The sequence below is a fragment of the Monodon monoceros genome, unplaced genomic scaffold, assembly GCF_005190385.1.
Source record: "Monodon monoceros isolate NGI ecotype Baffin Bay Population unplaced genomic scaffold, NGI_Narwhal_1 Super_Scaffold_3, whole genome shotgun sequence".
Taxonomy (NCBI): Eukaryota; Metazoa; Chordata; class Mammalia; order Artiodactyla; family Monodontidae; genus Monodon; species Monodon monoceros.
This window is the reverse complement of record NW_021703780.1, coordinates 90,949,705-90,973,796: the sequence shown is the minus strand read 5'-3', so window position 1 is coordinate 90,973,796 and position 24,092 is coordinate 90,949,705. Positions and strand designations below refer to the sequence as shown.

General features: G+C 41.6%; 1 protein-coding gene across 1 annotated transcript in view; it reads left to right on the top strand.

Annotated features, from left to right (window-relative positions):
- Positions 1-24,092, top strand: part of SUMF1 (sulfatase modifying factor 1) — a 112,855-nt gene that overhangs the window by 69,349 nt on the left and 19,414 nt on the right. Inside the window, exon 7 of the mRNA XM_029242995.1 lies at positions 3,376-3,492. Within this exon, the coding sequence (XP_029098828.1) occupies positions 3,376-3,492 (117 nt within the window). The remainder of the gene's footprint in view (positions 1-3,375; positions 3,493-24,092) is intronic.

The following is a 24,092-nucleotide window of genomic DNA, read 5'->3' as shown; positions in this document are numbered from 1 at the left end:
AAAATATTTTGAGCCATATGGTTAAAGCAATATGGTTTTTTTTTTTTTTTTTTTTTTGCAGAGTTAATGTAAAAAAAAAAGTTGCATGAGAATATGTTGCCCTTAAATAGGCACATAGGTGCATATGTGTGTGCTTCTAAAATTCTATATATATGAGTTAGGTATATGATAAAGGTACCGACACAAACCAATGGGAACTGGATGTATTATTCAACAGGCAAAAGGCTAATCAGGCCATCTAGAAGTTGATTCTTCTCAAGTTTCCTTCAAGATCACTTGTGCTCTCGTGGGTGCATAGTTTTAGTCAGTAAAATGAGTGATTAGAGACCTTGGGGTCTAAACTATCTCAACCTGTTCTCAACCATTTCCTGGGTAAGAAGCCCAGCCAGTATCTCATGGGCCACCTTTTGTCGGCAGAACACTGCTGCAGGATGAACAGAATAAGGTGCTGGATGAGGTTGCTCATGACACCCCAGGAAAGATGATAGTTGGTGCAGAAGCAGGACAGTGGCCATCACGTGGTTTGAGAAGGGCCTCGGCAGCCAGGATGTCCCTCTTCAATGGGAGTCTGTGTGAAGTAGGGCCACTGCCCTTAGCCTTGAAGCCTATGGCATGGGCTTCTGATGGACCACACAAATTATATTAGCGCCTGCCAGTTTTCATAAAAGGCCATGAGAAGCTGTATTGGACAGTTATGAATATTTTACAGCACTTAATGGCTACAGAATTTCTTGTCATTATTTAAGCACATGAGCCTCCAAGGAAAATAGTCATTTATTCTCAAGTCAGTGCACCTTTTCAGAAAACACCAGTTTCCGTATAAAATAAGGATACTTTACAGATATTTCAAGTTGGAACATTTAACTGTGGGTTCAACAGATGTCTGTTTGGAGTATATTCAACAGAACTTACTTGAAGAAGTTGCCATAGAAGTTCCTAAGACAAAATTAGAACAGTTACCAGGAGCCCGCAAATAATCAATTTGAGAAACAGGACCTGCGGAGAAAAAAAGCAGCAAGTTATACAGAGGCCACTTCCACCTGTGTTTGGAATGAGACTTGACAAGATCTATACCTTTAAATTGGGACTGTTTACCCAGAGAATTATCTCAAGTCCTCCTTAGCTGCCTTGTTGTGTCCACAGGCCCTGGTCAGTTGAGAGCAGGAATTGAACTTTAATGATAGGATGGACTACAGTGAAATAGCTCCCTCCCCTGCTATTTTATGTATTTTATTATTTTCACTCTGGTTGTAAACTGAGCAGACTATTCTGACCACAGTGAATTTGAAGAATTGGATTTGCATTTGGTTAGGCCTCTGTTGTACAGTTGTTAGTGTTTTGGTTTTCATGCCTATCAGCTCATTCACCTGAAAATAAACACGTTTGAAGTATTTCTCATGTACATTTGTCTTTTTCTGAGCTTTCTGGAAGGAAGCTTTGGTTGGTGTGATTAATTTAACCATGAGCGTTTAAAATTTTTATACTCTCATGTGGTAATTTTGGGGGTGGTGACCTCCTGGTTTTACCTCACTTAAACGTCATATTGTTTAAAGAGGGAAAACCCTTCAAACCTTTGAGTAGATGCTCTTATTTCCTCATGTTATGGTTTAACCGCTCCAGATAGGCTAACTTGCTTGCCCAGTGGTTGCTGCGTGTTGGCACATAAAGAGGACCTCAGGCTGACTGACCTGAGAGCCCCTCCACTCGTCTGCTCTCTGAGCCTGAGAAATGATTCCTTCTTCCAGAACGTTCGTTCCATCTCACTTGCTCTCGCGTCCCTTGCTCCTTCCCTTCTTTCCCTGAAACAACTTATTTTCTCCTTTTCCTTCCTTCTCTTCTCTTTCCAGCTGTTAGTCTGTCTTGCTGTTCCTGATCATCTCCAAATTCTTGAAAGGACAGTGTATCCTCTGGCCTTTCCTCCTTTATTGTCTCTCTGTCTTTTGAACTCTGACCTCAATTCCCACAAGGCACTTCTCCCTTTGTTGAGGAGGGTTCACCTTCAGCCCGAAATCTCTCCCTCTTGGGAGTTCCTGCACCTTTTCTTTCATTATCTTACCTTACTCATCCCACCCTGCCTTTCAGGATTGGATTTTTAATTTTTGGTATCCTCCTCCTTTCTCCCTCATTAAAGCTCATTCATGTCTATGTCATCAAACCCTTCCGGCTTTCATTCGACACGCATGGAATTACTGAATGAAGCAATGAATAGGTACCACTGTTTCCATAATGAATGCTGAGTAAGGAAGCAGAGTGGTAAACATTTTCAGCTTTCCACCTCGCCTGGATTAAGTTTTTTTTTCGGAGTAGCTTCATAACTTTGAAGTGCTCTGAATTGCCCAAGTATTACATGCTTCCATATTTATGTGTCAATCTAAAACCTTCTGAAGCCAAGTAGAAGTGAATGGTATTCCTTTTAGTTCTACCTCATTAATTGGGAAAAAAACATGGATTTAAAAAAATATTTTTAAAAAAAGAACCCCAAAGATAACTATTTTTTTCATTTAAAAAATAAAAGTTTTCTTCATGTATGAGAATTTCTATTACAATATGTTAGGAAAAATTTTGCGTCCCTAAAATAGCATAACTGTTCTGTACATATTTACTATTCAGTCAAAGATTTTTCTCTCCTCCTCCCCACCTTCCTTCTTACACAAGTGTTGCACTTTGGTACCATGTCTGTGACAGTATTATGTGGCAGACTGTCTGGTCTGCCTTTGAAATGTGATCAAACTACTTGCTGAAGAGCCTGTGCAGCTTACCTCATACTTCCACGTGCCAGAGATTGCAAACCCTCTATGTATTACAAATACGCTCGGTAATGAATTCACATTTTCTTTATAAAAACAAGTCCCCTCAGTGTTGCGATGATAACGAATGAGGCGTAAAGATAAGCTGGTGAGTTGGAAGGGGCTGGTGGAGAGGATAGAATTGGCTTGAGGTCTCTCAGTGCTAAAAAGACATCATGGCCAGCAGAGCTCAGCTGTACTGGTATGTACCAGATGACAAGACTGGTACTGGGTCTAATATGGTGTTTCTGTTATGCTTTTGAAGGTCTGAAGATGGTTTACCCCTCACTCTCCAGTCAGATACAGATTTGACTTATGACCAGTACTAGTCTCTCTATTAGGAATAATTTCATTGACTGTCCTACCATGTAATGTGTACTCTTCTTAGGTTTCTAAACTCCCTTTGAGAGCTCAAAGCTGGAGAATATCTTTCTTTGTTTCTACATTGGCCAGATTGTATTTTCACTGTTGGAATGAGAATCAATATTCATACTTTAAAGTAAAAGTTCTTTTTACATGTTTGTACCAAAGAGGTTTTCTAGACAAGATGAGTACTTTGACAACATTTCCCCCTTTTTTTAATTTTTAGGTTGACGCCTTTCCTCCCAATGGTTACGGCTTATACAATATAGTAGGGAATGCCTGGGAGTGGACTTCAGACTGGTGGACCATTCACCATTCTGTTGAAGAAACGATTATTAACCCAGTGAGTATGAGTCTCAGAGTATGTACTGTGAAAAGGTTACATCCACCCCCTGGGCAGGCTGTGGCAGCGATTTCATGTGTTTCGGGTATTTATTTTCTATTGACGTTAATCTTGGAATTTCCTCAGAGGGATATTAAGCACTTGTCTCTCATTTCAACCTTAAAGCATTGTGTAGACATGTCTATGGACATTTTATATGCTGCTGGATTGTGATGGTGTTAATGATTTGAGGGAATCTGTCTATAACTTTAGAAATTATTTCAGCCTCATAAATGTGATCAAAGTGAGATATATAAATAAGTATGCAAGATGCATTAATGTTTATTAATAACTAGTGAGATCTGGTAGATGGTATTTATCATCCAGCTAATTGCCTGAGTTTTCATTGGTTGAAATTTTGATTGAAGAGCATTGTTTGGAGAAAATGAGAAAGGATGTTTTCTGGGTGAATGTTGAATCAGGAAGTTGAGTCATTTCATGATTATTTGCTGAACTCCCCAGTATGGCAGTTCAGTGCATCATAAACGTTGGGAATTGAGACAACCATGTTTAAGTTTTACCTTTTCTGGCATGGGAGGAATGTTGACTGCAGTTAGTGGACTACCCTGCCTCTAAAGCCAAGCTCTCCCGGCAGAATATACAAAAATTGAGACGCTACAAAAACGGGGCACGTGGGTGGGAAGTACTTCCTTTAAAAAGAACATGACCGAATATTGCTTGTGTAAACAGATTGGGGGGAAAATACCATTTAAAAATCCTATCTCTAGCAAACTAGACATTCATAAGTCAGATCCAAGAATGTATATTTATACCCAAACTAGCTAGACTGGGAACTTAATATGTTTAATTTTAAACCTTAACCTCTTGAAAAGGCATAAAAGGTAGTGATAAAGAAAATTAATTCTTTGATCTCTTCTCAGTAGAGTGTTGAACAGCTCAGAGTAATTGAAGAAATTGTCAGACGCTGTGCCTCGGGCCATTTTTCAGAATACGGGGATAAATTTGTTTGATATGCTTGATTTTTCTTCACAGAATAACACGTGGATTGCTCATGAATAATCTAGAGACAGAAATCTACTTTCTTGGGGGCGGATGAAAAAGCTGAGTTTTTCGGAAACTGTCATTTCCTCCTTGTTTTCCTTGTACTTTCTGGCAGGGCTGGTGGAAGTAGTGGTCAAAGACAACCCATCTCTCCAAAATGAGAATAAGGTTGTGAAGTTCTCAGTGGGTTTGTGGTTGGGAGACGCCATTCTCTACTGGCAAGATGTGACTTGGCGTTTGCTGTCAGAATCAGAAATAGAATTCTTTTCCCCCTCAGATTAAAGCAACTGCATGTTTGAAAGGGGGTGCACGAGGCTTCAAAATGCTGGCAAGTTGTGAATGTATCTCTCTGACCATCTGTTGTTGAGCTGAGTGCTTACTGGTTTCAGTTTTATAATTGCTTGTGTTTCTTCTAAGGATTTACAGAAAAATCCATATTTTTCTTGTTTTCCCCAGTCCCGGGCTCTATCTCAGATGTTGTCTTTGGTCTATAAACCATTCTCCTTGTAGGTTTCTCTCTGTCACAGAGTCCTCATTTGCTTCCTTGTTTGACTGGGATAAAATTCAACAGTTTTGAGAACTAAATCCCAACTCCCTTGCAAACTCAGACTCTTTCATTCAAATCTTCACAGCTCTCCTTCATTTGTAGAGCCACTGCCTGTCTCTCATCTGCATTACTGCATCAGCTTCCCAGCTGGGCTCCCTGCCGTCACTCCTTCTGCTCTACTGCAGCTGTAATGATCTTTATAGAGGACACGCTTAATGCTGTCACTCCTCTGTTTAAAATAAAGTACAAACTCTTGAGCATGACTTCTGAAGGCTAAAATAATTTAGCCCTTGCTGATCTCTCAATGGCCACAGCTTTTTCTTCTTCTTTCAACATTTAATTATGAAATGTTACAAAAATTCGGACAAGTACAGAAAATAGCATAACAGATACCTATGATATCGACCATTTTGATTTAACGTATATTGACAGTATATTGTATTTACTATATTTCTTTTAGCTAAAGAACAAGAACAAAAACTAGTCAACACTTGATATTTGTCAGTATTTTTAATTTAAGCTATTCTGGTCAGTGTATAGTGTTATCTCACTGTGGTTTTTTAGTCATCGTATATGTATATTAAAATTTATTTTGTTGAAGTACAGTTGATTTACAGTGTTGTGTTAACTTCTTTTGTACAGCAGAGTGATTCAGTTACACATAAATATACACATTCTTTTTCATATTCATTTCCGTTATGGTTTATCACAGTATATTGAATATAGTTCCCTGTGCTATACAGTAGGACCTTGTTTATCCATTCGAGATATACTAGTTTGCATTTAGTCATCATATATTAAAGTCTGTATCTGACAACTCTCATATCTGGCCACTCTGTTGATCTGCTTCTGTTGTCTGTTGTTCTTGAATTTTGGTCACATCTTGTTTTCTCACATGCCTTGCTATTTTTGATTGAGTACCAGACGTTGTTTAAGAAAAACTGTGGTGATTATTTGAGATCTGGATAGTGGGATCTTTCTCTAGAGTGGACTTACCTTTGCTTCTGGAAACTTCTATTTCGTATTAGCTTATTCCAATCAGGAATTGAGATGATTTGAAGCTGAGCTTCAGTCCCTGTGAGGGCTAGTTGGGTATAGTTCTTCAGGGTACCAACGAACAGTCTAGGGGTTTTCCATGACTTTTCTTCCTTGTAGGGCGCTGAGCTCCAGGTTTTTCTTCCTTGGCCTATAAGTCTATGCAAAGTTCTTTTCAGCTTCTCAGCATTATAGCTGCTGCCATTGGAATCAATAGACCTCTGGGAAAATAGGCTCGTCTCTCTGGGCTTCCCTTCTCTCTGGGATTTGAGCCCTGCAGTTCCTCACAGCCCTGATAGTTCTCATCTGATCTGTTTAAACTCCCAATTGTCTTTGAGGTCTTTTTTCTTTTTTTAATTAATTAATTAATTTTGGCTGCGTTGGGTCTTCGTTGTTGCGTGTGGGCTTTCTCTAGTTGCGGGGAGTGGGGGCTACTCTTTGTTGCGGTGCGTGGGCTTCTCATTGTGGTGGCTTCTCTTGTTGCGGAGCACGGGCGCTAGGTGTGCGGGCTTCAGTAGTTGTGGCACACAGGCTCAGTAGTTATGGCTCGCGGGCTCTAGAGCACAGCCTCAGTAGTTGTGGCGCACGGGCTTAGTTGCTCCACAGCATGTGGGATCTTCCCGGACCAGGGTTCGAACCCGTGTCGCCTGCGTTGGCAGGCGTATTTTTAACCAGTGCGCCACCAGGCAAGTCCCCTCTTTGAGGTCTTAATTTATTTGCCTTCCTTCCCTGATGGCCTGTGTATTACCAGTGCCTAGCAGAGAACCTGGTACATAATAACTGGTCCTATAATAAAGCCAATTCCAGATACCTAGAATCAAGAGAGTTTGGTTACTCTTCATACTCCAGGTGTTTCAAAAGTAAAGGCTAGTTAAAAACAGATATTTTCAGGAAAAGCTTTGGACCAAAATACCCATGTGATTAGTAAACATTTCAACCCAGGAACTGACCTCTTCCGTGTCATGTGTATATTTTAGTTCCAAGACTAAATCATAATGGCAAATCATTTTAAATCTTCTTTGGAGAGCTTAGGAAAAGTCAGTGCTCTGTATGCAGAGGCTATTCGGGGATTATCTTTTTCTTGTTCAGTGACTTCCAGGGAGCAAATGTTAATCATTAGTGTTTATTTTATTGGGTAGTCATTTATGGCAAAAGCAGGTGGTGGGAACACCTTGTGTGCTTTGTACACACAGTCCTAGGAGAGACTGAGCTATTTGGCCATACGGAGTGAGGGTCAGTTTGGTCTTACCTGGTAGAAGGTTCTTGGGAGTGTGCATGCATGTGTGTGTGTGTTTTCTGGAACTACTTAGGGTGGCATCACCTCTTCCCACACAGATACAATCCAGAGTGTGGCTGTTGATACTACTGTTTTTTTTCACCCAATAATTATAATAATAAAAGATGATTTGTGGGTTTTTTCCTTTTCACTTACCTAACCCGGAGACCCTTATTAATCTGTGGCAGTGTGTGGTGCTTTCAATAAAAGACTATGTAGAGCTTATATAGCATCCTGCATCCCCACTCGCACTACCCTGGTATCATGCTGACTTGGTCGCTGATGATGTGAAAGGATGGAGTCATCTATAATATCTTTCCCACTCTTAGAGGTACACAGTTTCATTCAGGCAGCTTTTTTTTCCTAAGGGAAAGAATTCTAGTCTTAGAATTAGTCACAGTAACTTGGATTATAGCTCTGCCACTTAATAGTAAAGGAATCTCTCTAAACTTAGAATATATCTTAAGTTTCCTTATCTACAAACTGGGAATAACTATACCTATCTCATGAAATTGTTGGGAGGTTAGATTTGATAATGTTGTATGTAAAAATACTTTATACCCCAAAAGTACTATTGTGGTGGTGGTTTACTCTTTTTGTTTAAATTATTTTTGGGTACCTGATTGGGATATTGTATGCTTCTGTTCAGCAGAATTAATGAGGAGTGTTGGCCTTTGGAAGCAGAGGGGGAGAAAATGATGTTTATAAATAATGAATGCCTAATATTCCTCCTATCCTTATCTTTTGTTACCATAGTCATCCTTACAATGAAAATCTCACTTCACGGCCCATTAAAGTCCAATGGGAATAAAGTTTTCTAAAAAGTATTCCTCCTCTGAATGAATCCCTGCTGCTTGCCAAATTCTGTTAGCCAGAGATTCTGTTTGTTTTGTTTTTGTCAACGTGGAGTTAGCTTGTTCAGTTAGATTGTATAGCTCTAGACATTTGGGGAAGTGTGTTCTGTTTTGCAAGTGTGCATTGTTGTGGCTGGGAATTGACGAGGAGGCTGTAAGCCCTCCTTGTGTGCCAGCCGTGGTTTGCAGTTTGCACTCTGCTCGTTTTGAAGGACACACATCTGAGCCCTTGCCCATCTCACAGGGCACATGCCAACCCTCTGACCTGAGGTGCTGGCAGGTGCCTAATGGCCAGTCCTGCTTTTGCCATTGGGTGACTGGACTTGGGGCTTGGACTTGGGTTTGCCCGTCCTCTAAACCAGCGATCCCCATCCTTTTTGGCACCAGGGACCGGTTTTGTGGAAGACAGTTTTTCCACGGACGGGGTGGGGGGGCGGGGGTGAGGGATGTTTCAGTTGGTGACACGAGCAATGGGGAGCCGAAGATGAAGCTTCGCTCGCTGGCCTGCCGCTCACCTCCTGCCGTGCGGCCTGGTTCCTAACAGGCCGCGGACAGGTATCGGTCTGTGCCCCAGGGGTCGCGGACCCCTGCCCTAAACCCCACATTTGGTTGTTCCTCTTCCCAATAAACCCTCCTCTGGCCTCCCACCACTACATGGATCAATGAATTTTGTACATCAAAAATGTTAGACCCCTGGGGCTTCCCTGGTGGTGCAGTGGTTAAGAATCCACCTGCTGATGCAGGGGACATGAGTTCGAGCCCTGTCCGGGAAGATCCCACATGCTGCGGAGCAACTAAGCCCGTGTGCCACAACTACTGAGCCTGCGCTCTAGAACCCGTGAGCCATAACTACTGAGCCCGTGAGCCACAACTACTGAAGCCCGCGCACCTAGAGCCCGTGCTCCACAACAAGAGAAGCCACCCAATGAGAAGCCCGTGCACCGCAACGAAGAGTAGACCCCGCTCTCCGCAGCTAGAGAAAAGCCCGTGCACAGCAACAAAGACCCAACGCAGACAAAAAAATAAAAATAAATAAATAAACTTAAAAAAAAAATGTTAGACCCCTGCTTAGCCTGTCTCCTAGCCCTCCTCTGCCTATGGCGTGAGCCTGTCCTTGTCTCAGCTGGGCAAGAAACAGTAAATACCACATCGTCCTTAGTTGAGATTGCCCCACCCATCGGCAGCCTAAGCAGTGGAGCAGGCATACCCAGGATGTGCTAGGAGGAGGAGTTCACTGAGGATTTTTATCTGCCGTAAGCCCTTCATTCACGTATTTTCAATGAGGACAGTTTAGAATAAATCAGTTTGATGTAGAAGTGACCTGGTATTCAAAATGAAAAAGGCATGAAAGTGTTAAGGAAGTTGATTTAAACTTGCTAATAAATTACTGTGGTTGTAAATTATATTTAATAAATCCCAAAGGGAAAGCAGGGCAGTCAAAAATCATCAGTCTCTAGAGGCTATGCTTATGAAAAGAATTTTATCTTCTTCTCCCTAGTGGAAGATGAAAATCATTCTGGAGGAAAAGCTAATGTTTATCCATTGCCACTGTTCTTCGTGGTTCTGGAGCAAGGTTGATCATTCAACAACAATAACAAAAAAAACTGTTGAAAAATAGAAGGAATAAGCTTGAATGTATATGGCTCAGATATTTAGATCCTGTGAACACATTTTCAAACACATTGTCCAAACACATGCTTCTTGCTTGAAAAGAGTAAATGCTAATTCCAGTTGCTATTTGGAAGGTGGTAAAAATGCTATTCACAATAATATTACCTTCACAATCTCATGTTACATCTCTGGACACTTCCTGTTCAAATAGAGTGGGACACCCAAATGTACTGTGGCCTCCTCTCTTAGTTTGGAGGATCAGTGGATCTTGGAGGGAAGTGAAAACTTCCAGCTTCTACCCCTGCAGGAACCCTTTCTTTGGTACCCATGACAGCTATGGTCCTGCAGCCTCGTGCTTCAAACTTCCTGGGGCCAAGAATGCCCTAAGGTCTGGGGCATCTAGTTGTGTTATCAGATGTTCTCATTGTTTGATGTTCTCCCACGGACAACCAAATATTCCATCCCTGGAGTTTCAGCTCACTGGTCCTCCTTCTGCAGTTGGTGGAATACAGAACACAGCTTCTGTCTTGTGTATGAAAGCTTTTCAGATACCTGAAGAGAGTCATAGCCTGTGCCCCCTCGTCTTTCTCTTTCTTGATAAACATCCCCATTCCTTCAGCTGCACCTTGAATAACTTGGTTTCCAATCCAGGGCAACCCAGGTTACGTTTCTCTGAATAATATGAGTGGTTTAAAAAGTCCCATTTTCTAAATGGGCATCTGGAAATGTACACAGCATTCTAGATGTTCCCTGATAGATGCAAATAATAGTGTGGCTGTCCTTTTTCCTCCTTGTGTGTCATCAGGTCTCAGATTGTGGTAGGAGTTAAAGGTTGAGCCAGTGGAATTCAGTAGAGCCAGGTTTGGACTTTATTACTGTCACTGTGGTTTACCAGGTGTGTGACCCTGGGCAAGTCACTTAACTACTCTGGGACTCAGGTTTGCTCCTTTCGTAAAGGGGGATGTAGATTCCTACTTCATAGAGTCGTGAGGAACTGAGAGAGGGTTTGTAGCCACTTAGCACAATGTTTGGCAAATAGCAAGCATACGATACATGGCAGCTTCTGTTTTCAACGTGACCGGTTCTGTCCTCCACTGCTGAGTCCTCTCACTACTATGTGTAGTAGTAGCAGCAGCAACAGGAGGAGCAGCTTGTCGTAGCCAAATAAGACTTCCCTTTCTTCCCCAGCATATTGATTGTAGGCTGGGTCTCCCTAAATATTGTTCTTATGCAGCTGTGTTTTATACATTTATTTTTTAAAGTAGTTTTCAAACTTCTTTGAATCTTCTCTTTATGTTATGTAGCTGGGTTTTTAAAAAATTGATTTATTTTATTTATTCTTTTTTTTTTTTTGGCTGTGTTGGGTCTTCATTGCTGCGTACGGGCTTTCTCTAGTTGTGGAGAGCGGGGCTACTCTTCATTGCGGTGCGCGGGCATCTCACTGCGGTGGCTTCTCTTGTTGCGGAGCACGGGCTCTAGGCACGCGGGCTTCAGTAGTTGTGGCATGTGGGCTCTACAGCACAGACTCAGTAGTTGTGGCTCATGAGCTCTAGAGCGCAGGCTCAGTAGTTGTGGCGCACGGGTTTAGTTGCTCTCCGGCATGTGGGATCTTCCCGGACCAGGGCTTGAACCTGTGTCCCCTGCATTGGCAGGCGGATTCTTAACCACTGCGCCACCAGGGCAGCCCCATGTAGCTGTGTTTTGAAATGTAATGAGGAGCCTGTCTTTTCTGTCCGTCAAATTCCATTTTTTTATAATGGGTTTCAACCTTCAGAGACTGCTTACAGACCTCATTGTGACTATCAGCTCTGTCATTTATGGTACTGGTTTTCCCTTCCAGCTTCTTACAATCAACCAGTTTGGCTGTGGTTTTGTCAGTGATACCACGTGAATGGGACGAGGCTCAAGGCAGAGGTCAGCCCTGGGGTCAGGCCGCATTTCCTGAGGACTTATACTGTGTCATGGGGCCGTATCGGCTCTCGGGGATGCAAAGATGCATGAGACGGGCCGGCTGTTAGGGAGCGCGTAGTCCAGGGAGAGGGTGGGTAGTGATCAGGTACATCACGATGTGCTGCGGTGAGATTTGCTGCTGATGTGGTTGAGGTGCGGCCTCCCTGAGCTCTTTTCTCTGCCGGTTGGAGCCGTGAAGCCTTCTCTGAGGAGGTGCCCTTAGAAAGGACGGCAGCAGTTGTGTGCCAGGCCCTTGGCATCCAGACACAGGAAGGACATGGCATGGCCTTGTGAGGAATTCATGGTAAGCAGAGAAAGGGTGTTCATTCCTTTATTTTCCTGCTGCTTTCAGTTTCTTGAAGCCTTGCCTTTTCCATACTCACGGTGAAAGTAAAAGTAAAAGCAGTGAGAGGGGTGTGTGTGTGTTTCTTTTAGTTTTGCCGCAGTGTATTTTTCTTCTCCTTATGGGCACAGTCGAGCTGTTTCAAGAGTTTCTGTTAGCTAACCAACTAGGGGCTTTGGAGAGTGACTTGTGAATTGCTTTCCTAGTTTGGCATGCTCTGTAAAAGGGCTTTTCTGAGCTCTCTTTTTCACAGTGTAGAGCACTCCTGGGAGGGGGGAGCCATATGCTCTAAGATTGGGATGACAGAAGGTCGGCATAATGGGTTGGGGTTATAACAAAAACGTGACAGGCAAAGAGCAAAGAGTTTGCTAATGTGGTTATTTGCTGTCCTCAGTCGGGTTCTTCCTGCTGCACTGAATAACAGAACCGTGGCCTCGTGATGGAAGCACAGGTCAGCAGCCTGGGTTTCTGTCTGAGATTTAGCTTTAACATGTCAAGGGGCCTTAGGTGAGTCGTCTTGCCCTTGTCTGGCTTACTGCTTCATCTGTAAATTTTGCTGGGGATGTAGCAAGGGTACAGTACAATCCTAGGGTACAGTAAATCTGGACAGCAGCCCTGGAGTCTCATGCTGGCCTGGAAAACAGGCAGTGATGGATGAAGAAGCTGGTAGGAACATGGTTAAGAGGACAGGTTTTAAAATGATTCACACCTCGTTCTACATCCTAGTTTTGCCACTGATGGCATGGTGGCCTTGGGAGAAGGGGGTGACATCTTTTGATTTTGTTTCCTCATCTATAAAGTGGGAGTAACGATAAAATTTAAGGACATTGGGTTCTGAGAATTCACAAGAGATTCAAGCACATGGCACTGTACCTGCACGGTAAGCACTCCGTAAACGAGAGCTGATTACTTGCCAAGCACCCCGCAGTTGGAACATTTCCATTTTGAAAATCCTTTCCCCTTCAGCACATCCTCTTGTTTATTACACCAGATTATGTTCTTTTCTTCCATTTATTTAATAAGCATTTACTGAGCACTTGCTTTGTCCTAGGGGCAGACATAAATGTCACACCATCCTTGCCTACAGAGAGTTTGAGTTTCACAGTCCCTAATTACAGTTCCTTTCTTCCATGATACTAGGAAGCCCCACTGACACTTAGGAAATCAGAACTGAAGCCCAGGTTTTTGGCTTCCTTTCAGAGGTTGTTTATTCCTTCTCTGCACCTCTGTTTACCTGGAAGGGGCCACGGGGAAGGGAGGGTGGGGGATTGCAGAGTCTCTGTCACTTGGGTCCCTTATTTATTTGGGTCCACAGCTGACAGGCCAAGTCTGAGCAGCATTTCTGGACAGAGGCGAGTACTTGCCAAATGGAAGAAGCCTCCATTATGGGTCTGTTGCGCAAGGTTTTTCTGTTCTTGCCTGGTGTGGTTTGCAGAATGAATCGACAGCCGGAAGTGCAGGCGCTGTATCCAGAGCCAGAGCCTCTGCATCAGGCTTGGCATCCTGGCTTCCACCTCCGTGGGCCTCCCTTCCCATCTCCTTCCTACTCTAGGCCTTCGATCTGGACAGATCGTTTTTCTTGGTGTTGCAGTGACTCCCTCAACACTCCCCCAAGTATCTCAGCCCCTAATTTATGCTTAACATTTTCGGCTAAGGCCTCTGTCTCATCATGCTTGACAGTCAGCAAAGGTCAGTGTATGTGTATATTCTGGCACACAGAATAATTCTCTTTACCATTTTTCACATACGACAGTCTATAGTTGTAAACACGTTGACCACAGCACTCCTAAACCAGAGGTGGAATCATTGCACACCGTTTGGAAAGAAAAAGTGTGGTCTCTGTCAACCTGGAGACAGTCCCCCAAGCCCTTCTGCACTCTAGCTTTCTAGATTATTACAGTAAAATGTTTGGGTTGCAGAAGAAGAGGTATGCCTCAGACCCTTGTCCACAGCCTGAATTTACCCCAGGGCTGCCCAGTGCTTTTGTGAGGATCCAAGTCAACGTTCTGTATACTTTACATTTATATTTGGGTTTTTTCTCCTTGAAGAGCTCAGAGTCGTCTCTGTCTCCCTCCCTCCCTCTTTCTCAGAGGCTCTTCTGTATTTCTCATATCCGCAAAATATTCCTGATTGTGGAAAAGGAGACATGTGGTTTTAGTCTCATTTCTTATGATAATTCAGGGAGTGGAGAGAGGTTCTCGCTTTGCCCCAGATTTGGAATTTGATTTGCAGAGTCAGGATTAAATCCCAGGTCTTCTGATCTTGAGACTCATACAATATTTACCAGACTCCAGATGTTACTTGAAATACAAAACTTGAAAGGCTACTTACTTCCTTATAGTATCTTACCACAAACTCCATACACTAAGTCAGGAATTTCAGAAAGTGTTATAAATATGAAAGTTAATTTAAGAGATGTGAATTGCTGTGTCATACAGTGGCTTCTTCCAGAGCAAGGGAGAGGCAGTGAATTATGCCTATGGTTTTTTATATCTTGAGATTTAAAATCAGTTTCTTGTCCTTTTTACCTTCCTAATCTCTTATTTCCACTAAATTGTTCTTTAAAAGTCTTGATTCGGCAAGTCAGTTTTTGCACTGAACATTTAACCTGTTAATGAATTGTGAAGTAATGTTGTGTCATCTTCCACTTCTATAGCTTCACCTTTCATGCCTTTTCCTATGCCATAGTGTGACTCATTTGTTCTTTCCCTAAGGATCTGGAAATAAAAACATGTTATTGAGAAGAGAAAAATAGAACAGTTCAGTCATCTTTTATATCAGGTTATTCCGGGGACTTCTTTCATGTGGATATGTGGACATATTGATAGTATAGGTACATATATATCCACATGTGTGATTTCTATATAAATATATACTTTTATGCTTTCAGCAAAATTTATTGGCAATCTATTGAATACCAGACTTATGTGCTGGGTTCTGGGAATCCCACAGACCTGATCCGCTTGCCCGCGTGTAGCCTGCAGATGTTAAGGAGTCAAGCAAACACACCTCGTTACATATATGTGCTTATGTATTTAACTATATGTGAGGAGGAGGTATAGCATGATGGTTAAACTCAGGCAGTTTTGGAGTCCGACCTGGTTTCCTATCTTAGCCACTTACAAGCTGATTAACCTGGGGCAAGTCACTTAAATTCTCACTCAGCTTCCTCATCTATAAGTGAGGCAATAGTAGTTACCCCTTGTAGAGTTACTGAGAGATTTCAATGAGATACCACAAAGAAAATGTTTAGTGCAATGACTGGTATGTGGTAAGCACTTGATAAATCTTAATTGTGGCTATTGTTTTTATGTGTAATGAAAATTCAAACACAATAAGCTAACAAGCTATGAAATGACACCTCACTCTGAAATCTAATTCATGAAAGACATTTATTCTGGACCTTTTTAGGGATGTGGAAAGGAGATAAGACATCTGGTAACATGCAGCTGTAAATAACACTTCTTTCCGTGGACAATCTCTGCTTTATACTCACTAAAAAAAGTGAACACTGCTTCTAACGAAGTGGCAGGACTTACAGAATTGGGCACGTAGTGCTTGTCTACTTTTGCAATGTACAAAATAAAATCATGGAAGTGTTCAAGTATTCTTTGCAAAAAAATGTTTAAAAATACTATTTGGTATAAACTAATTGCTTATACTCTCTCATAACTTGCTAATGAGTTGTCACTGAAGAACACAGTAGATTATGAGTGTAAGAGAATGGAATAAATGAAATCCTCAGGAAGACTAAACTGTTTTTCTTATTTCTCGCGATGCTTTAGAGCCATATCTGGCTTTGCAAGCAGGACTGAACGGTTTCACACCATTATTCTGAGAGATGGAAGTGACTGAACCTGGAGTAGACCTTTCAGCAGATGTAGCTGGTACCCTGTGATCTTGGTGGCTCGGTTTTCATTGACCCAGAAGTCACCTTTCTTTAGGATGATGCTACTATATACCTTGCCTTGTTTAGGATGAAACGAACTGATTTCTCTATACTTTAGAACCAACCCCTCCAGGATTGGATAGACCATGAATATTCTTTTGTGTAGTACATTAGCATATTAAGCTTTCAGAAATTAAAGAACCATCTGCATTATTAGACAACAAATATCATTTAACAGTGTACACCTGTTAGCAGATGGTAAGAAAGTTAGCTCTTCGTTGCAGAAATCCAATGTGCTCCTTATTTTCTCTTAATAGTTGCTTCTTCTGTGTTTAGATGGACTGGTTTTTAGCACTCAGATATTTCATGGCCTTGTGTTGAAGACTACCGCTTATTTGCTCAATTATTATGGTCTATGTCTCTGAAACCATATGTATCTACCGTTGTATAAGTCAGAGTATTAACCACTTTCCTGGACTTTGCTGCTCTTTCTTCTCTCTTTCCTTCCTACCTAGAAGTTTCCACCTAGAAGGTGTAGAAGTTGAGGGCCTTGGCCACCTCATACCCACTAGGATGGCTACTATTTAAAAAAATAGAAAATAACAAGTGTGGGTAAGGATGTGAAGAAATTGGAACCCTTGTGCACTGTTGGTAGGAAAGTAAAATGGTGCAGCTTCTTGGAAAAACAGCATAGTGGTTCTTCAGAATGTTAAAAATAGAGCTCTGATCCAGCAGTGCCACTTCTGGGTATATGCCCAAAAGAATTGAAAGCAGGATCTTATTTTTTAAATTTTATTTTATTTTATATATTTTTAAATTGGAGCATAGTTGATTTACAATATTGTGTTAGGTTCAGGTGTACAGTAAAGTGATTCAGTTATACATATATATTCTTTTTCAGATTCTTATCCCTTACAGGTTATTATGAAATATTGAGTATAGTTCCCTATGCTATACAGTAGGTCCTTGTTGATTTTCTATTTTATATATAGTAATATGTATATGTTGATCCCAAACTCCTTATTTATCCCTCCTCCTCTTTTCCACTTTGGTAACCATGAATTTGTTTTCTATGTCTGTGGGTCTATTTCTGTTTTGTATATAAGTTCATTTGTATCTTTTTTTTTTTTTTTTTAGTTTCCACACTTAAGTGATATCATATGATGTTTGTCTTTCTCTGTCTGACTTACTTCACTTAGTAGGATAATCTCTAGGTCCATCCACATTGCTGCAAATGGCATTATTTATTCTTTTTTATGGCTGAGTAATATTCCATTGTATATATGTATCACATCTTCTTTATCCATTCGTCTGTCAGTGGACATTTAGGTTGCTTCCATGTCTTGTCTATTGTAAGTAGTGCCGTAGTGAACATTGGGGTGCATGAATCTTTTCGAATTACGGTTTTCTCTGGATATATGCCCAGGAGTGGGATTGCAGGATCATATGGTAGCTCTGTTTTTAGTTTTTTAAGGAACCTCTGTACTGTTCTCCATAGTGGCTGTACCAATTTACATTTCCACCAACAGTGTAGGAGGGTTCCTTTTTCTCCACACCCTCTCCAGCATTTATTATTTATAGGCTTTTTGATGATGGCCATTCTGACCGATGTGAGGTGATACCTCATTGTAGTTTTGATTTGCATTTCTTTAATGATTAGCGATGTTGAACATCTTTTCATGTGCCTTTTGACCATCTGTATGTCTTCTTTGGAGAAATGTCTATTTAGATCTTCTGCCCACTTTTTGATTGGGTTGTTTGTTTTTTGATATTGAGCTGTATGAGCTGTTTGTATATTTGGGAGGTTAATCTCTTGTCAGTCGCATCATTTGCAGATATTTTTCTCGCATTCTATAGGGTGTCTTTTCATTTTGTTTATGGTTTTCTTTGCTGTGCAAAAGCTTTTGAGTTGAATTAGGTCCCGTTTGTTTATTTTTGTTTTTATTCCCATTTCTGTAGTAGATGAATCCAAAAAGATCTTGCTGCGATTTATGTCAGAGTGTTCTTCCTATGCTTTCCTCTAAGAGTTTTATAGTGTCCAGTCTTACATTTAGGTCTTTAATCCATTTTGGGTTTATTTTTGTGTATGGTGTTAGAGAGTGTTCTATTCTCTTTCTTGTACGTGTAGCTGTTCAGTTTTCCCAGCATCACTTATTGAAGAGCCTGTCTTTTCTCCATTGTATATTCTTGCCTCCTTTGTCACAGATTAATTGCCTATGTAAGTTTGGCTTTATTTCTGGGCTCACTATCCTGTTCCATTGATCTGTGTGTCTGTTTGTGTGCCAGTACCATACTGTTTTGACTACTGTAGCTTTGTAGTATAGTCTGAAGTCAGGGAGCATGATTTCTCCAGCTCCATTCTTTCTCAAGATTGTTTTGGCTGTTTAGGGGTTTTGTGTTTCCATACAAATTAAAAACAAAAATTTTATTCTAGTTCTGTGAAAAATGCCACAACACTTCTGACACTAAATGTATAGGTTTTTTTCCATACCAACAGCCAAGTCCAATTCTCTGGACACCAACTGAGTATCCTTCGATTCAATTTAGTCTGACAGTAACCACCTGGAGTCAGCACAGACTCCAAGGTTTTAAGGGCTCAGTCCCACAAGTCTGCTGCCACTTCACATGCCAGTCCAAGTATTGGGCGCTCTGGGTACCCACACTTCTGCCTGAGCTGGCTCCTGAGTCGGGAGTTCCCACAGCTCCCCTCTTTCAGGTTTGATAATTTTCTAGAACAGCTCACAGATCACTTAACTTACTATCGCGGGTTTATTATAAAGGATACAAATGAACAACCAGATGAAGAGGTACATAGGGTGGGGTCCAGAAGAGTCCCATGCACAGGAGCTTCTATGCCTGTGAAGTTGGGGTGTACCACCCTGCTGGCATGTGGATGTGTTCACCATCTCTGAAGCTCTCCAACCTCATTGTTTGGGTTTTTTATGGAAGTTTCATTACATGGGTATAATTGATTAAATCATTGGCCATTGACGATTAGCTCCAATTACCAGCCCTTCCCCCTCCCCAGTGATCAGGTAGTGGAGCTGAAAGTTCCAACTAGATAATAATGCCTGGGTCTTTCTGACTGACCAGCTCTCATCCTGAAGCTCTCTAGGGCTCTCCAGCTACCAGTTATCTTATTAGCACACAGAAGCCACTCATCACTCTGGAGAACCAGTACAAAGACCAAATATATATTTCCCATTGTATCACAGGGGGCTCTCCCGTCTTACTCTTCTTTCTAACCTTCTCGCCTCTTTTTTTTTGGTGAATCTCTACTTTGGCCAAGAGTCATTACATAGAAGCTTAAGTGCAGGGTGATGATCTACTAGTTCAAATAGGGTTGATATCTACAATCCCAGCCACTATTTAAGGCTCAAATGATAAAGCAGTGAACAGAGCAAAGTCCATGCTGTCAAGGTGTCTGCTTTCTAGTAGGAGAAGGAAAGCAATTTGTAATTTGTCACCAAGTGGTAAGCGCTGGTATATTTAATTTTTTTGGCACTGCTCTGACACCAAATGTGTGTGTTTTTTCTGACAGCAAATACGTGTCATTTTTCCACACCAATTCTCCAGCACCAGTTGGATGTCCAGAAATTCAATCCAGTTCTGATACTAACTCTTAGAGTTATCCCAGACACCGCAGATTAAGGGCTCAGTCCTTCAAGACTCGTCCACTTCAGATGCCAGCTGCAAATGGGGTACCCAGGCTAGCCACACTTCTGCCTGGCAGACTGTGAATTTGGGGGTTCACATGACCCCTTCCTCAGGTTTGATAATTTACCAGAACAACTCACAGAACTCAGGAAAGCACTTTACTTATGATTGCTGGTTAATTATAACGTATACAACTCAGGAATAGCCAAAAGAAAGACACATCTTTTCCAAGGGTTTCAGCTCTGTATCAGGAACTGGGGACAAAGACCAGATATTTTTGTTTTGATACCACAGTGAGGAAGAAGGGGGATATATATAGGGTATGAAGAGAGAGAGTGATGGTAGGTGGAGGAGGGTATGATCTTTCAGCCTGTCTGGAAGCTTGTCATTTGACAGAGACACTAAATGGAGTGTGAAGTCTGAGGGAAGAGGCAGAAAGAACTGTAAGTGCAAAGGACAGTGATGTCACGAGGGACCCAAGGAAAGGGATAATGGGAAACAGACCAACATCATGTTGCCTTAGGAAGCATGTCCACATGCAGTCTTGTGTGTACATAAAGACACTTTCTACCGACCTGACATTGTGGCTCATTGAGGTCTCATGGCACCTGTAGTTTATTTTGTAATGAAAGGAAGATGTTGGATTTCCTCCTTATCCCTTTATTTCTGGGGTGTGATTTTTCCTTGGAGGTTTTTGAAAACCATTCCAGTCATACACAAGGGAAGATGAGACTTGACAAAGTAGGTCTATGAAATGGAACAGTTGCTTCCATGGTATGAGGTTGAGACCCCCAAACCCAGGGGGGTTTGAGCCAGTGAAACCACTGAAGGCATCTGCAGTATCAATCTAAGCATGGATGTCTGTTTAAATGGTAAGTGTGGCTACTTTAAATGTGTATTTATTCCTCAGTGAAAGGAGCAGATGTCATATGCCAAGGGAAGTACTTTAGGAGAGGCACATCTAACAAGGGGAGTTTTTTCAGCTCTATCCCAAAGCTAATGAATGTCTTTTATTTTTTAACAATGGGAACTCTCGACTCACAGTTTCCCACGGGTTTTAGCCATTTTCTTGCAGTGAGCTTGTGAAATACGGACAGCTTTGTGCTCTTCAAACTGGAACAGTGGAATAATTTATTAAAAAAATGTGATACCACTTCAGCTCGTAAGGGGCACATGGCCGAGTTGGCTGAGTGTGAGCCTGGAACCATATGGCCTGGGCTTGACTCCTGGCTCCTCCACCTACTAGCTGTGTGTCATTGGACAGGCAGTTTAACCTTTCTGTTCTTTATTTCTCCATTTGTACTTACTCTTCTTTATAACCTTCTGAAAGTGGGATCAAGAAATTTTATAATCCACCATCACTGTGAGTTTGCTCTGGGATGGTGCAAGCATGGCCTGTGAAAGGGGCTTAGAGGTATGATAGCTCCTGTCTGAAGAATGGGTCCCTTGGGCATGGGACTCATGTTACCTAAGTGCCCCAAAACCAACTGTTTTTTCAACTTCTTGCCCACATAATCATGACTAGAGGTTTCAAGGAGAAGACAAGAGCAAGTACTATTTAGCTTTGACTTTTGAGCAGAGGTAACACCAGCTCTTCATCCTCGGCTAAAGACAGGCCTGTATACAAAGGCTCTGAGGTTTCTCACTTGGTCTTCTTTCTGTCATGACTTGTGGGTCCCACGTCTTCCACTTCACTGTCGTTCTTTTTCCTCATTGCCTGCTTCTTCTTGGTATCACTAATGGAGCTAATGATGGGGTGTCCAAACATTCCTAGCCTGTGCTCATGCCTGGCACAGTTGTTAATAGCAGCCCTGTTCACTCCCCAAAGTATCCTTATTTGGACAATAAATTATATAAGTGCCCTACCAATAATAGAACCTACATCAAAATATCTTTTTAAAGATGAAAAACATTAAAACAGTACCTGACTCTAATATGTGCTCAGTAAATATTAGCTGCTATTATTAGCTGCTACAACTGGCATCAGTGTTTTTAAATATCCAGTTTTATGTATTATCCCCCAAAGCAAGAATTGTTACTGTAGTCCTTGGGCTGTGAAAGTGACATCTTTTTTTGGAACATGGAGGACCATGGACACTGAGAGCGAGTTAATACAGCTTTGCGAATTCTCTTCCTTTTTACCCTAGATTGGGTGAAACAAGTAGCATGGAGGAAATGACTGTTTTCATTCATTTCTCTAACAGGGTAATCACCATACAGCACATGCTGATTTTACAGAGAAAATACTGCAGGGGTTGTTAACTTGGACTGTGTGTTTAATGTGCTTTTCTTTCCAATCTGATCTCTAGTTTCCTTTCTTTGACCTTTCTCTGGGTGTCACCCTCCTTTTTCTCTCCTCATGCAAGGTCTAAAGCTAATTGCAGTCCCTTCTGTTGGACCTTATGCTGGGGGATGAATAAAATTACACATAATTGAAAAAGCTTTATTTGAAATACCGGTTTCAGCTACCCACTCTTAAAATCCCTTGTTATGTTCGACATCAGGTAAACAAAGTGAGTTGGTCAGAGATGCAGCTAGCCTGGAAGAGATTTGAGCTGGACAGGCACAGATGTGGGAGGGACCTTGACTCCTGGCCTTGTCACTTGCTAGCTGGGTGACCTGGGGCTCTCCATTTTTTCTGTGTCTCTGAGTTTCACTATTCCTCATCCCTAAAATGGGGATCATGACACTTCCTGCTTCCCAAGGTTATTGTGAGGATCAAATGAGAGAAGAGGTATTAGCCTGCTCTAAGCAAATGTGGGCAGAGTTCCTTTCTTTAAAAATGGTTGAGGTGATTGAAAAGAGATACGTTTTAGGAGACACATGAGCAGAGGCTTGAAGGAAGAGATTGAAAAGGCTGCTCCTGTTTGTGTTTCTGAGCTGCCTGTTGCTATAGTACCTGGTGAGTTAACAAGGGCGCTGTTTTAGCATGCATGAAGTGCTTCAAATGGGCAGCAAGATCATTTTTGTTTAATCCTAAACTTCAGGCTGCCAGAACCATGCCTGTGGGAGCCCGGGTGATAAGATAGCTTGAAGGCTTGACTAGAAGTCAAGTGTGCAGAGAGCCCAGCTTTTTAGCCAATCAGGGCGAGGATGACTTAGCTCTCAAGGGAAGATGCACGCTTCTCAGGGTCCGAGAGTGGAGAATGAAATCTGTCCTTTTAAACTCCGAACCTCCTATACGTAAACTTCTAAGGAAACCTTTGACTCCTAGCATTTGGGGGCTCTGGAACAAGATTAGCCAACTCATGGCTAATCTTGTTTCATTTATATTTCCGTCCACTCATCCCCGCTCCCCTTCTCTCCTGGATTATTTGAAGCCAATCCCACTCCTCATATTTTATTTAAAATACCATCATGTAAAAAATTGGTTTACTTTCATTAAAAATAGTTTTATTGTGATATAATTGGCATAAATTGTACATTTCTAAAATGTACAGTTTGATCAGTTTGTATATGTATATATATGTAATTATAAATATATATACTGATCAAAAAATAAATATATAATCACACACATATCCATGAAACCACCATAGTCTGGATAGTGAACATATCCAACACCCCAGAATTTCCTTGTGCCCCTTAGTAATCCCTCCATTTTGCCTTCTCTACCTCTCATACGCAAGCAATTACTGATCTGCTTTGTGTCATAGTAAATTAGTTTGTATTTTTTAGAGTTTTAGATAAATGGACTCATACAGTGTGTACTTTTTTTTTTTTTTTGTCTAGCTTCTTTCACAATGGCATAGTCTTTTATTCATTCTACAAATATTATTGTGCTCCTCCTACTAGGTACCATTTTGGAAGCTGCAAGACGTCTTAGGAGGCTATTGTAGTAGTCCAGGGGAGAAGTGGTGGTTTGGAGCCAGGGTGGTTACTATGGAGATGGTAGCTGCCACCCATTAGCCATCTGCCTTGGAGGTAGAGCTCATCAGACCAGCTGGATGTTGGGGTGGGAAGAGGGAGGAACTGAGAATTGCTCCTCAGGCTTCTGGCTTGAGCAAACGGGTAGGGTGTAGTGAAATGGAGGAAGACTCAGTGAGAAATAGGTCTGACCTTCCCCAATTTGATCCTTTACTGGGTGTCCGTTGCTTCTTCAGAGTTACTCTTGTTATCATTTGTTGGTCTTAAGCGGTATCTAATATGCAGATGAAAACAATATTTAAAACACTTCAAGGTATTCACGAGATTTCTGGGTCTTCTCACAAACGTTATTAAAATAAAGGCTAGCTGCCGTTGTCAAATTGAAAATAGTGAATCTCAGTTTTCTCCTCAGGTGTTTGTGGTATCAGTTGTACCAGGCAAGGGAAAGAGAAAGCGCAAAGTCAAATAATATTTTCAGACTTTTAAAAGTTTCTTGAGGAGAAGTTCTCTCCACTCTTTATCTGGCCCCC